The 13,676-nt window shown below is 40.5% G+C and overlaps 1 protein-coding gene across 1 annotated transcript; it reads left to right on the plus strand.

Moving 5' to 3' along the window:
• The first annotated feature begins 4,140 nt into the window (after nucleotides 1–4,140).
• On the plus strand, nucleotides 4,141–11,104 carry BTBD3 (BTB (POZ) domain containing 3). The gene is made up of 4 exons (XM_010153190.1): nucleotides 4,141–4,463; nucleotides 5,053–5,143; nucleotides 5,640–5,758; nucleotides 9,771–11,104. The coding sequence occupies exons 1-4, from the start codon at nucleotides 4,141–4,143 to the stop codon at nucleotides 10,801–10,803; spliced, it is 1,566 nt and encodes a 521-aa protein (XP_010151492.1). The 3' UTR covers nucleotides 10,804–11,104.
• The last annotated feature ends 2,572 nt before the right edge of the window (nucleotides 11,105–13,676 follow it).

Raw genomic sequence — 13,676 nt, forward strand, 5'->3', positions numbered from 1 at the left:
TGTAAATGAGAGAGTTAAAAAAAAGCCAACTTATTGGAAGGGGGGGTGGTAACAAACCAAAACCAGCAAACACTTAGGTATACTTGCTATTGTGCCAGAAGAGACTGATGTAGTGTGAGGAGGAGTACTCCGATCAAAATTAAATGATTTCTCAAATGGAAGTTACTTTTAGAAAGGCATAATTATGGTAGAACCATACTATAAAAAGTTGTACCAGGAGTTGGGCTATAATATGGCTTCTGTGCTAACCCTCACAATGGTGTCTAGGTATATTATGGTTGTAAGGAATAAATGAAACTGGGATTGCAGGTATATTGCACATGTTTGGATTGGAACAGCAAAATTGATGCTTCAGTTGTTCACAATATTTAGTTAGGAGCTGATTTCCAAGGGCTCGTAACTCACTCCTTAAGATTTGAAAAGGGGCATGTAACTTGGTGTGTAGTATCTCAGCCTCGGAATATAGTCCTTTGCTTAATTCTACACCTCTGGCATTTTGGATTTTCATTAGGCCACTGTTAATATTTAAGCATGGAATTTCCTATGCCCTTTAAATTTAAATATTTCTGGTTTGACTACTTTGCTTATAAAGATTTATGTGTCTTTGAAGAACTATATTTCCCTTTTCTGAAGTTGTGTATGTCAAGTTTGGTTCTGATAATATATAATTAAAGAAGAAGAATGAGGTTTGCTGAAGAAGATTAGGAACACATCGTAATAAGCTTTCAGAAATTGATAGATCTGGGTGATAGAAGGTCAATTTCCTTGAGTCTCTTGCCAGGGACAGGCTGATTTGAACTTGGGATTTTGACTAGTGTTCATAACTTGCTTCTACTGCCTGGTAATGTATTGATTTGTAAGTTCATTAACAGTTTGTGTATAGTAAGTGAAGAAAACTATGTTGTAGGAAAATAGATGGAAGTTGCTGCCAAAATGGAAAGAATAGTGAGTGCAACTAGCACTAATTCTTTGGGATTTTTTTCCCCATTTCATATGCATCTAATGGTTGGTTTAGGAGATTGTTTCTGAGCTGATGAAGTGCAGTAGAAGGTGGTATAAAGCCTGTAACAGGCTTGTAGTTTTTCATAGGGACTTTTGGAGTCTGTTATGGAATTGGCACTCTTTTCCAGTTAATAGCAGGCCTGATTTTGGTTGGTGGCATAAGAATATAGACTAAGATGGCAGTTAAGCTTTTTATTTGCTGTGATAGCCTTTTATCCTGCCATCTTGTCTGCTGGGGACCTGTCTGACATCTGGATTCAGGCAGAACATAATTCAGCTGCAGCTTCTCCCTCTCTTCCTTCCCCGTGCCTTGGGCTCTAGAGCAGTCAGAGGTATGGTAGACTCCTACTGATTTTCATTTACAGTCTGTTTTTCCAAGACTGAGTTGAATGGTCAGTCTGTCTGTCATTCTCTCTCTTCTGTAGCGTCCCAGTGACCTTACCTGGTGTGTGTATAATCTTTAGATTTGTACTGGTCAAATGGGGTTTTTTTTGGGTTGGTGTTTTTTGTTTGGGGTTTTTTTTTTTTCTGGTTTAAAAAAAAAAGTGTGAGGATCTTGATTTTTTTATATACTTTAGTAGCCTATAAAATGGATTTATGAAATGAAAATCAAATCTCCCATATGAATCTTCTAACCCTGCTATCTTTTGCCTTCTGCCAACTGCAATGTTGAGAACCAGATTTTCTGAAAGGTTTTGTGTTATCTCTAAGGTTGTTTTTTTTAAACAGCTTCTTTCTGAAATGTCTGCCCTGTGCAGTGGCAAAAGGATTATTCTTACTAGAAGGGCTGGAAATTTTCAGGAGGAGGTGAAAAAAAACTTATGCAAACTCCATAAACTCAAATTTCGTGGTGAGAATACCTGCTGTGTCCCCGTTACACGCTCTCAGCCGCCTGCAGTTACAACCATTCCATCTGTGGGATGAGTTTCTTCTCCTTTATCCCTTTTTCTACCTCCACAGTTCAATATGGCTTAGACTGTGAGTTTCCCTTCCAAATCAATCTGTTGCGGGTAAAAAACAGAAACCGAAGACAGAGAGGGGAAGAAAAGGAAGAAAAGCTTGCTGCAAAGTATTTCTTTGGAAATTGCATAACCTGCCTCTCATCGTTTTTAGGTTCAGCCCCACCAGGCATGATCTACAGCTTCTTTTAAATCACTGGTGAAGGTGGTTTTGCACTAAGACGTTGGGTTGTGAAGTGTAGCAGCTGAGGCATGGATACATACCCTTCTGTTTCCCCTTCCGTGAGCACAGGCACACAGATGTGTGTCTGGAAATGGTAAAATTTCAAACCACTGCAGCAAGGTCTCTCCATGGCCAACTGCCAGGGTGTTTAGTTAGTGCTTAATATGGAGTGCTTCCCAAGGAGACCTTACAATCTTTTGAAATACCTGCTTAGCTTTCGCAGTTTAAAGACATTTGAAGGTTGTGTGTTACCAAGCCCTAGCTGTGATTCGAGCAGTTGTGGTGGTGTTCCGATAGCCTGAGTGCTGTTGCTGTGCTTCGCTTTGTCAGTGAGAGATTTCTGTCAGGGATTTCGGCGAGGTCAGCCATTCCTCCACCAACCTTTGATCACTTTAATTTCACTGTTGTACTCTTGTCCAGCAAAAATAATTAAGGCTAAAAGTGGCTAAATTTGCTTTGAAAGCTAAGAGGATTTTTTCTTTAAAACTCGAAAATAATTATGACATCGTATTTTAATTATCCCCACCTCCCAATATTTTAAGGTGTCAGATGTTGACACCTAATATGTTTTTAGATGCCTGCTTTTGTTTTTAAGTATCTGTGCTTTCGTGCTTGGGTATTTTATATGCTTGACCTACTGTTACGGAAATCTGATCTAAATTGAAGTGCTAAGTAAACTAATGACTGAAAATTAGTCGTCTTTCCTATTTAAATGATTTGGTTGATGTAGCTTATATCCTGTTTATTTCAGAAAGTATTTGTGAATAAAATCACAGCATGCTTGCATCTCAAGAAGTGATTTCTGCCTGAGAGTAAATCATTTGGATTTTTATCATTTAATGCTTTGAAATGTTGATTAAATATATTCACTGTGGTTTGCTTTAATCTGATTGCACATCTAGAAGTGTGTTTTTCTGATGTGGTGCAGCCATATCTGGAGTAAGCTGGCTTAATTAGCGCTGCTTAGTGATTTGGGACCCCTGTCAAAGGCTATTACGTTATCTAGAAACATAAGGAGTTAAAGCTAAAGCTGTGACCTCATCTCTATTCATGTTACACTGGAGTAGAAGCTGCGCTGAAAGGGATTGTTTAACTGCGTCGCTGTCTTTGCTGCTGCTAGTTGATGGCTTTAATTTGGTTCTGATAGCTGTAGCGTGCTTTTGCTGAACTGCTGTTACAGTAGGGATTTGTGGGAATATTGGAGGCATAGGAAGTCATGCTAATAGCGACTGCATGTGGAAATAGCACCCACGGAAGTATTTAGATTCTGATACGGCTTTCTACCTGATTTCAACTTTTTATTGCTTCCCTTGTGGAAATTCAAGCAGCGTCAAGGAGAGCCAAAACACATGCTTCTGGCCGGGCACGCGCTTACGCAACTGTGCATGCCGTTTATTACTTTATTACTTAACGCTGCGTATGAAGTGAAGAGGGCGAGGGCTGTCGCTTTAACGTCGGAGCGGCATACGTTACAATAGGTGTCACTGTGCGGCTGGGTCCAATCGTTCTCGGTGACTTCAGCTATTGGCTCCGAACGCTGGCTGACTCCATCCGCAGGGCTGCAATACCTACTCTGCTCCGATCCCTTCCACGCACAAGTTCAGCTCGCCGAGCAGACTGGCAGCGCAACCCTGCGCGCCTTGCTAGCCCCCCTCAGCAAGCCGACGCGACAGCCACGCGTGTGCGCGCTTGGCAGGGTGTAGCGCTTTCAGGCAGTTCCTGATCAGGAAAACTGGAAAGGAATGAATCGGGCAGGAATAATGGGGATGTATTTAACGATTCAAGTACTGGATCAAACTTAAAGCCAGTTTCTTACTCGGTGCACTGGAAAGGTCACCTTGTCTTGCTGGAAAAGAAGCAAACTGTCAGCTCTGCTGCTCTGTTTAACAGCTTCCACGTGCATTTCTTAATGTTCCTAGCTAGTTAGGCTATCTAGCTGTACAGCCAAGTATACTCATGGTAGATGAGAAAGAAAAGAACATGAAATGTCTCACCTTCTTCTTGATGCTTCCAGAGACGGTCAAGAACAGGTCCAAGAAGAGCTCTAAGAAGGGAAATAGCAGCAGCAGTAGCAGCAGCAAATTGCCTCCAGTTTGCTATGAAATCATTACCTTGAAGACCAAAAAGAAGAAGAAGATGGCTGCTGATATTTTTCCCCGAAAGAAACCAGCCAACACTAACACAACTGCTGTCCAGCAGTACCACCAGCAAAATCTCAATAACAACAACACTATTCCAGCACCTAATTGGCAAGGACTTTATCCAACCATCAGAGAGAGGTAAGTTCAGGGCAGTTCTCTTTGCTGTTTGAGTGGAGTGCTGAAAAGTAGCAAAATGTCCATAATTAGTTCTTCATTTATTTTCTGAAGAAAAACACAGGGGTGTTTGGTTGTGTTGGTTTTGGTTTGTGGGTTCCCCCCCCTTCCTCCTTTGTGTAATAAGTATTTTGGTAATGGAAAATATTTTAATATCTCTCTTCCAGACAATGCAGCTGTTTGCATTGAGTAAATAAAAATGTTGCTGGAAGCTGCAGCCTCCCCATAAAGATTTGCTTTTAGACCTTAGTTGGCATTTTCAGTGATATATGCACTTGAGTTTGATTTCCACATATTGGAAAGTTTTCATAAGTTTGTTTTTGTGTTTTGTTTTGGTTTTTTTCTTAGTGCACACACACCTTTCTCACCTATCTCTCCTTACTTTTTTCTTTGGTATATTTGTGTGACGATGTGTAAACTAGCTTAAAACAAACTGTAACCTGCTTTTCTTTACTAACATGCAACTTGAAGTCATTAAGAAATAATTTCTTGGGTCCAGGACAAGTACAGTGTTACTGGGGGCCATAAATTAACACGCTGCCTCTGTTTGTAGAAATGCGGTGATGTTCAACAACGACTTGATGGCAGATGTTCACTTTGTGGTTGGGCCACCAGGTGGGACCCAGCGGCTGCCAGGACATAAAGTAAGCAACAGCTGCATTATCGGCTCAACGGGGGTAGCCAGAGAGAGCTCCCACGGTTATGCCAGGACATAGCGTGGGAGACTCGGCCCTTCTGGGACAGGCTTAATTCTGTATTTTAGAAGGCTACATGCCGTAGATTAGTCCGTCCTTTGCTTATCTTTGTGTTTTCGGTTAAACAGTATGCTTGTGCTAAGACAGTCATTTTGAAGTTAGGAATACTGCTTTGTGCTGCTGATTAATACTACTCTTGAGATTTTGTAGAAATAGTTAACTTCTGTAGTGGATGTGTTTTCCAGTAGCTAACGGATGTATGCCCATGATAGTAAAATGCAGGGAAAATGTGTAATCCTGTTCTTTACTTTGACTTAATTTCTGAAATGTGTCTGTGGAGAGTCTGTCAGTGAAGCCCAGTATGCTCAGTGTGGCTCTCCCACATTGTTTTTCTTGGCAGTGTTTTCACTTTAAAGCATGAAATAAGATTTCCCTTTCTCAACAGTATGTCCTGGCTGTTGGGAGCTCTGTATTCCATGCGATGTTTTACGGAGAGCTTGCTGAGGACAAAGATGAAATCCGTATACCAGATGTTGAGCCTGCTGCTTTTCTCGCAATGCTGAAGTAAGCATCGTTGGTCTGCTGGATATGTTTTCCTTTGTCATGTATACATACACTGGTAATGTCATAGTTGAAGTATTAGACTTGCATATAAACAGAAAGATAGCAGTTGCATAAAATACTCTTCTTTCTGTCTTTCCGGTATTTTGAACTTTTGCCTCATTTTGCTCTCCCCCTTCAGTTCCAGGCACGCGTTTGTTAGACTAATGTAGGCAGTTATAAATAATGACTTTGACAGGGGATCTTTGGGCACATTGTATACTGTAATGCCTATTGATCTGATTTGTCACTACACATGTTACACAAAGGAATGGAGTTACTAAAAAGAATTGTCAGCTGTAACAAAAAAAAATCTGTTCTACTTTGCAAGCATAGTGAAAAGTTAAAAACACACAAAACACGCCCCCCTCCCCTTGCTGGGTTTGTATATTGCCATCATTCCAGCTCTTTTATAAACTTGCTGTATGCAGGTCTTGTCTTAGAAAAATGACCCTCAGTTATTGAATATAGCCTCCGAAAACTAAATTCTTCCTCATCTGTCATGTTGATGCATTTGGAAAGTGATAAAAAGGCTGTTTATGTGAATAGGTTTTTTTTTTATTCTAACGGGAAAAACAGTCAGTTTACACGATCATTATTTTTCTTCTTGCAAACTGCATAAAAAATGCTATCTTTTCCTAAATGAGCATAATGAAGCTGCTTCCCTGCTGAATTCTGCTTGAATGTATCTGTAAACTCTGTTAAAGAAAAAGGCTATGGCTTTGAGGGTTTTTTCCTTTCAGCTTTAGTAACTGCAGTTGCTTTCTGATAAAGAATATGCATTAGTATCTGATAGTGATCCTTTTAATATGCTGCAGGTTTTCTTGCATGTAATGGTGTAATCACTAGCTGGCGATTTACTGTATTTCATAGATTGTTTTGACTAGCTTGTGACTAAAGAATGGTTTCTTTTTTCCTGTTACATTTCAGCAGCACTGTAGCTGAACATTCAAAGTTGCATATAGAGTTTTTATAGGTTATCATGAATATCAGAAATGTTCTGTGCAAATATCACTAACTGCCAGGAAAAGCTGAAATCACACAGATGTTCTGTAGGCCTGGAATATAAAGTTAAGCTATCGCATTATGTAAGTAGGTGTGTTATGGATCCCTGCTTTGGGCCTTTCTGGTTTTGCCAGTGTTTTCTGCAGAGCTCAGACTTTTTCCATACAGAGTTTTACAAGGCACAAATACAAGATACTTGGATTCCCCCGTGCCCCCCCTGCCTGCCTTTTTGAACAGCAAATCTATTTCACAGTGGCTAAACATGATTTGCCATATAAAAACTGAATGCTTTGTGAATTTTTCATCAAGAAATGCGTTCAGAGAGCAAACGTAAAAAAGTTGAGTATCAATACTGACATCTAGGTCTATTTAGCCCATGGCAATTTAGGAAACTATCTTTGAGAGCATGGTCAGAGCCATGGATTTCTTCACCTTCTCAGCTTTTATTTAAAAAACTCAAACATCACAAAAAAGGTAGCAGTCCTTGTGGATGTTGAGCTAACCTTGCCAGTGCTAACTTGCACTGATGCAGTGTGCCTGAACCTGCAGAGCGCTCCTGTGCCTGTGAACACCAGAGCTGTCTGCAGCCGTGACAGTGCAGGGAAAGGGAAGGGATGTTGCTCAGCAGTGCAGCATTCCCTCATCGAAGGATCCAGTGCATCTGCTGCACTGGGTGGAGCTTGGAGGGACCCAGGACCCCTTCACTCCTCTACCCCTGGGAAATCATCCTCATGAATGTTGCTTGCAACTGCTGTGAGCAGTGAATGGGAGAAGGCTCATGATGCTGTTCCTGTGGAAGAAAAGGACTTTTTACCTCTCCCACAGCAGCCCTCACCTTCATATGCTCTTTCTGCAAACAGAAGGGATGCATCACAATCTTTGTAAGAAAATACCATGGCCTTGTTTATGTGGGATTTTGTTTGGGTTTTTTCTTCCCATGGACAAAGAATTCTTAGAGCATAAATATTTTTTGTATTTTACTATATAGTGGGCATTCTTACAACAAACATCAGATGAGGTATTGCCAGATATAACGTAGGAAATAATACCTCAACTGGTAGATACTATTTATTCTCCCAGTAAAAAACATTGGGCTGTTCTCTACAGTTTTAAAAATGGGGTTAAATTTGTAGTCTAGCTGACCACTGAATTGATCTTTCTAATGTCTTATATCTTATCTTAGAAGAAGTTAGACCAAGTTAGAACCATGGTCTCATATTATCCTAGGATGAATGTATTACTAGACCATCAAACCCTGTGTTCTAGCAGAATCCTCTGTTTAAGAAAAGGGTGAAACTGAAATATCAATAATTGTAGCCCAGAGTCGAGGTGCGTTGGCAGATTGAGAAGTGTGGAATATTGCTGACAGGCGATCTGTGCTTCGTCTATTGTAAATCAGTGACGCTAGTTCTTCACTTTCATGAATATTAAACTGGCAACTTTTGTACTATTTCAATTTAAAACAGATGTCATCATTCTCTGCTGTGCAAGTAGGCAAAGAGAAGTAATAGAAGGGAGAAAAGAGTTGGAGAGCAATGAGGAGAATCATAAAAACGAATGAATTGATACACTGAAAATTTTTTTGGACAGTAAAGGACTTAAGCCTGTAACCTGTGATATATAGATGTGCTTTGTTGTTACAAATAGCCTAGTTGAAACCAAGTAATAAAGGTTAAAAAAAGTTGTGTCTATGTAGGTATTCTTTTTCTCTTTAACCTCTTCAATTTTTTTGTATTGCTTGAGCAGTGTCTGCTCTGAGCATGTTTTCTAAGTGTGGCTTGGAAAATAGTACCCTACACCTGCAAAAATACAAATAAAGATATTTAGAACTATAGTCAGATCAGTGTAGGTACTAATTCCACTTTTATGAGAATATTTGTTCTGCAAAAAAATCATTGTGTTGGGGAAACCTTCTACCTATAAAATTTTAGTTAGTACAGGGTCACATACAACTTCAGCTTTACTGGAGGAAGACACTTTTATCAACCATAACCATCAAGACTTGCTTATCCCTATGAAGAGTAAAATTACATTTGACATGGTTTTAGCACATTGCATTCACCAGCTGCAAATGGGGCCCTGAAGCATGAGATATTAAAAAGAACAAACTGTACAATGCTTCATTTCTCTGAGCAATGAATCCCAGCAGTTTAGTCACATAAATAGAATTTCACCTTCATCTCTTCCGCCACGCTAGCGTAGCAGTAAAGCTTTTTTTCTCCTTATGCAATGAGGCTGAGAGAAAACACAGTGCTAGTGGAGCTAGGATGTTGTAAGCATTAAGAAACCTGAACATTAGAATTCTGTACCTTTTCTTATATGCTCATTACTCTGTTTAAAAAAAAAAAAGCCAAAGAAAACAAACAAAACCAATCTACAACCAAAAAAGCCAACCCCCCTAAAGAATCCCAACCCAGTATTTATGAAAATGCATAGCACCTGATATGCTTTGACAGCATTTCTCTTCTTAGACTAGCTGGTTATTCCCAATAAGCTTGTTTTCATTCTTGTATTTATATATACACCTCAATAAATCATCATTCATCATCATGTGACATCTAGTCCAAATACTCTTTGTAATGTGTTCCAGACAGCTCTGTTGGCCAAGTAAGGTAGCCCTTGAGGAGTTCCCACCTGGGATGGACAGCCTCTTATTAGCCAAAGTACGTATGGAAGGAAGGCAGAGCTGGAGGGGGATAGTTTATAACCATAACTGTTATTTACATGATGTGTCCCAAATGTGAGGCTTCATTTACCTTATATTTAAGCTTTTTCTCTTGCATGGTCTTAGATAAGCAATGAATTTGGTTTGTACTTTTCTTTTTTGGATTTAATCAATGTTCTCCATAAGCACTGCTTAATTTTGATGTGGAGCCATTTAAATATTCTTTGTTTATAATTTTCAGGTGTTGCTGACAAATTTATGTTTTTGCATTAAGCAGCAGTGTTACATGCATGTGTTCTATTTCAGATACATTTATTGTGATGAAATTGATTTGGCTGCGGACACTGTACTGGCCACCCTTTATGCTGCCAAGAAGTACATCGTCCCTCACCTTGCCCGCGCCTGCGTCAACTTTCTAGAGACAAGTCTCAGTGCAAAGAATGCCTGTGTGCTGCTTTCCCAGAGCTGCTTATTCGAGGAACCTGACCTGACCCAGCGCTGTTGGGAAGTGATTGATGCCCAAGCTGAGCTAGCTTTGAAGTCTGAGGGGTTCTGTGACATTGATTTTCAGACACTTGAAAGCATTCTCCGAAGGGAGACTCTGAATGCCAAAGAAATTGTTGTTTTCGAAGCAGCCCTGAACTGGGCTGAAGTGGAGTGTCAGCGGCAAGAGCTAACGGCTACCATAGAGAACAAGCGCAAAGTCCTTGGGAAGGCTCTGTACTTGATACGCATCCCTACCATGGCACTCGATGATTTCGCAAATGGCGCTGCTCAGTCTGGGATCCTGACGCTCAACGAAACCAATGATATCTTCCTCTGGTATACGGCTGCCAAAAAGCCAGAGTTACAGTTTGTAAGCAAGCCCCGGAAAGGCCTCGTTCCACAGCGATGCCACCGTTTCCAGTCCTGCGCTTACCGCAGCAACCAGTGGCGCTACAGGGGCCGGTGTGACAGCATCCAGTTTGCCGTTGATAAGAGAGTGTTTATTGCTGGCTTTGGGCTGTACGGCTCCAGCTGTGGATCGGCAGAGTACAGCGCCAAGATTGAACTCAAACGACAAGGAGTTATCCTAGGCCAGAACTTGAGTAAATATTTCTCAGATGGTTCCAGTAACACTTTTCCCGTCTGGTTTGAATATCCTGTGCAGATTGAGCCTGACACCTTTTACACGGCTAGTGTGATTCTGGATGGTAATGAACTCAGCTATTTCGGACAAGAAGGAATGACAGAAGTTCAGTGTGGGAAGGTGACTGTTCAGTTTCAGTGCTCTTCGGACAGTACAAATGGTACTGGGGTACAGGGAGGGCAAATTCCCGAACTCATATTTTATGCTTGAATGAAAGTGTGCGGAGATGAAGCATTTTGCTATGAAGAACCTGTCTGGCTCAGGCCTACTGACGCTTAGCTTTTTATCTGCAGATATGTGATCAGTCCAGGTAATATATAACTAAATGCTGTGGGCAAATTACTGGCTTGCTATACTTGTAGCATTGTTGGTGATAACGTTTAAGTGAGATATTTAACTTGAAACTGGAAGCTCTTCGGAGCAATCAAGTTTTTAAAGGTTTTGTAAGAGAGGTGCCTGTTTACTGGTGATGCTCACCCTTTCTTTGATGCGCCGGTGAATCACCAGAGGATGCCCCCCTCTTGCATCTCTCTACACGTTGTCTTCATTGATCCGTTTTCTCTCCATTTCCTGCTTTTAATTATTTGGGGACGTAGAGGTAGACAATGAAGAGCCTCGTTTGATAGCTCTCTCTTCTGTTTGCTCTTCAGACTTCAGAGATTCCAATAATGAGCTGCCTTTGATCGTGGGAGCTGAAAGAAGCGCGTCAGTTATAAGCAGAAAAAGCATAGGTTTAGACCTTCATCCTGTGAGATGCTCCTGTGGCCAGCTGTTTTTAATGGCTGCAGGGGAAGATGGAGAAGGAAGCAGCTTTCAGGAAGCTGCACAGCATGCTGACCATGTCCACATGGATGTGTTTACAGTGAGCGGGGGATGCGGGCTTGGCAGGTTACCCTCGAGTTCATTTTCTAGGAATCCCACCTCGAAGGCACGGAAGTACTTGCACATGTTCGAATTGTATATGCAGCTCTGGAAGCTCTACTCCTATGACCTAATTTTTCCTATGTTCAAGTTGATTTGCTATTTAAATAGCTTTTCTTTGAACCCTTGCTAAGTAAATGGGAATTAATATCTAGCATCTGACGCAGGATAATTTTTTGTTTGTTTTGGCTGTTTTTTTTCAATTCCTCCTAGACCTGGTAGAGGCAGATTATAGAAGAACAAAAGAATGTACCAATCCTGACTTGGACTTTTTTCTGTAGTATGAGATTTTTTTTTCTTTTTATTACCATACCTGTTCAGTGGAAGGTAGACAAAGACAAGAAGATTGCCAGCTGTGGTTACATTACACTTAGTGTATATCATCAGATAACAGTGAGGAGGAGTTCTTCTCTAGTGCGTTATCTCTTGCAACTGCTCATGGTTACGCATCCGTCAGAAGATTATGTGCTGCAGAACTTTTCCTTGTCTGATTTTCCCCCTCCCGCCCCAAACTTCCTGTCATATATCTGTATTGTTTTTGGAAAAGCGTTAGGTATTATGACTCTTTTATCAGGGCAGGAAACCAGTATAAGTAAGAAATACAGGTACTACTTAAACAAGAGAAAATCCTTCACCCTTGCCTTGGAACAGTTGTTTCTCACAGTCACACTCCCTGTTGTGAAGCATCTCATTCTTACGTCATCTCTGAAGTGGGTTCTGTTTGTTGCATATGTTTTAACGAAATGAGAGGACCAAATGATTCTTCAGACAGATTGAAGATTTATGTTACAATATATCAACACATTAATGTAGCATAACCCTAAATTCACTTGTCAGTTTTGTAATAAAAATGTTTTTCTCATATGACTTCTTACCAGTTTAATACTATTACTCTAAGTGTTTCTTGACGGTTGGAATCCTGGCCCCTGGCCATTGTAAAGTGCCAATACATCTTTGCAGTGTCCAAAATACCATCTGAAGTAAGGAAAACTGGAGCATAGACGTCAAGCATTTTATGGCCAAAGCCCAGATCTTCTCTCTAGGTAATAAAAGGAGACCCAGGTGAAAAACTGCCCTGCAAGATCTATGCTTTTCACCCATCTTACTGTTTAATGCTTTATATACGTACATACATAAGCGTGTGTGGAAGCAACGTTCTTTCTGAAATGTAAATACCCTCAAGACACATTAAAAAAAAAAATGGTTTTTTTTTGTGGCAGAGGTACATAATTCAGACTTAGTGAAATCTAAACAGAATGCTCCATGGAAAACTCCCAAGAGAGATTTAAAAAACCTTCCGTTAATTATATTTAGATCTGCAGCCTAAAATACATGACTGTAAACTGTATGAGCTGGAGGAAGAGTTGCTGGAGAGATTGTGAAAAGGAATCTCAGATTGTGATGAGGTAATGGTCATCTACTTCTAGACAGCGTCTGAGCAGCAGTTCCATTTATTTAAATACATTTGAAAGCAGAGAAAGACGCTGATCAGCTGATTAAGTTTTCTTAAGGCAAGCAGTTGATGTAGATGGAATTACGCTGAGTGATCGATCAGATTGACAAGTTGCTTGCAGTAGAAAGCTGCATTCTGAGTTGTTTGGAAAAAAAAAAAAAAAATCAGGTGCCTCAGCTGGTGGGACACGTCAGAGTACTGACTGTACTGGTCTAACTAGGCTTGGGTTCTCAATTTATTTTCTTTTTTTTACCTCACCTTTATTTGCAGATAAGTATCTACTACATTGGCTGGCTGGCATACTGTGTCGCTGTAATATGTAGAAAATGAGCTGTTACTTAATTATTATTTTTATTTGCTACTGTTACGAAATCTTTCTGACAAAGCAGCATGAAAGCTACCTCTAGTTTAATTCCTCTGAGTCCATTCCAGATTTTAGGAGCTGGTGCATGTAAGGTTTTTCAGTATGGATGAACACACATAAGCACCCCAGAACATTTTTTGGTGCTTGCAGTGCGACTTGATTCTGAGCCCTGCTTGATGTTAGCAAGTACTGGTGTATAAGGAGGTGACTGGTACCAGTCGCCTTAGGACATCAGGGCACTTAAATAGGTGTCTAAATGCGGATTTGGTTGGTTAAGCAGTTGCATCCAAGCTTGAACACGTTGTTTGTCATTTTGCAAGCATCAGCCATATCAGCCTGGAACAT

The sequence above is a fragment of the Eurypyga helias genome, unplaced genomic scaffold (assembly GCF_000690775.1).
Source record: "Eurypyga helias isolate BGI_N326 unplaced genomic scaffold, ASM69077v1 scaffold21116, whole genome shotgun sequence".
Taxonomy (NCBI): Eukaryota; Metazoa; Chordata; class Aves; order Eurypygiformes; family Eurypygidae; genus Eurypyga; species Eurypyga helias.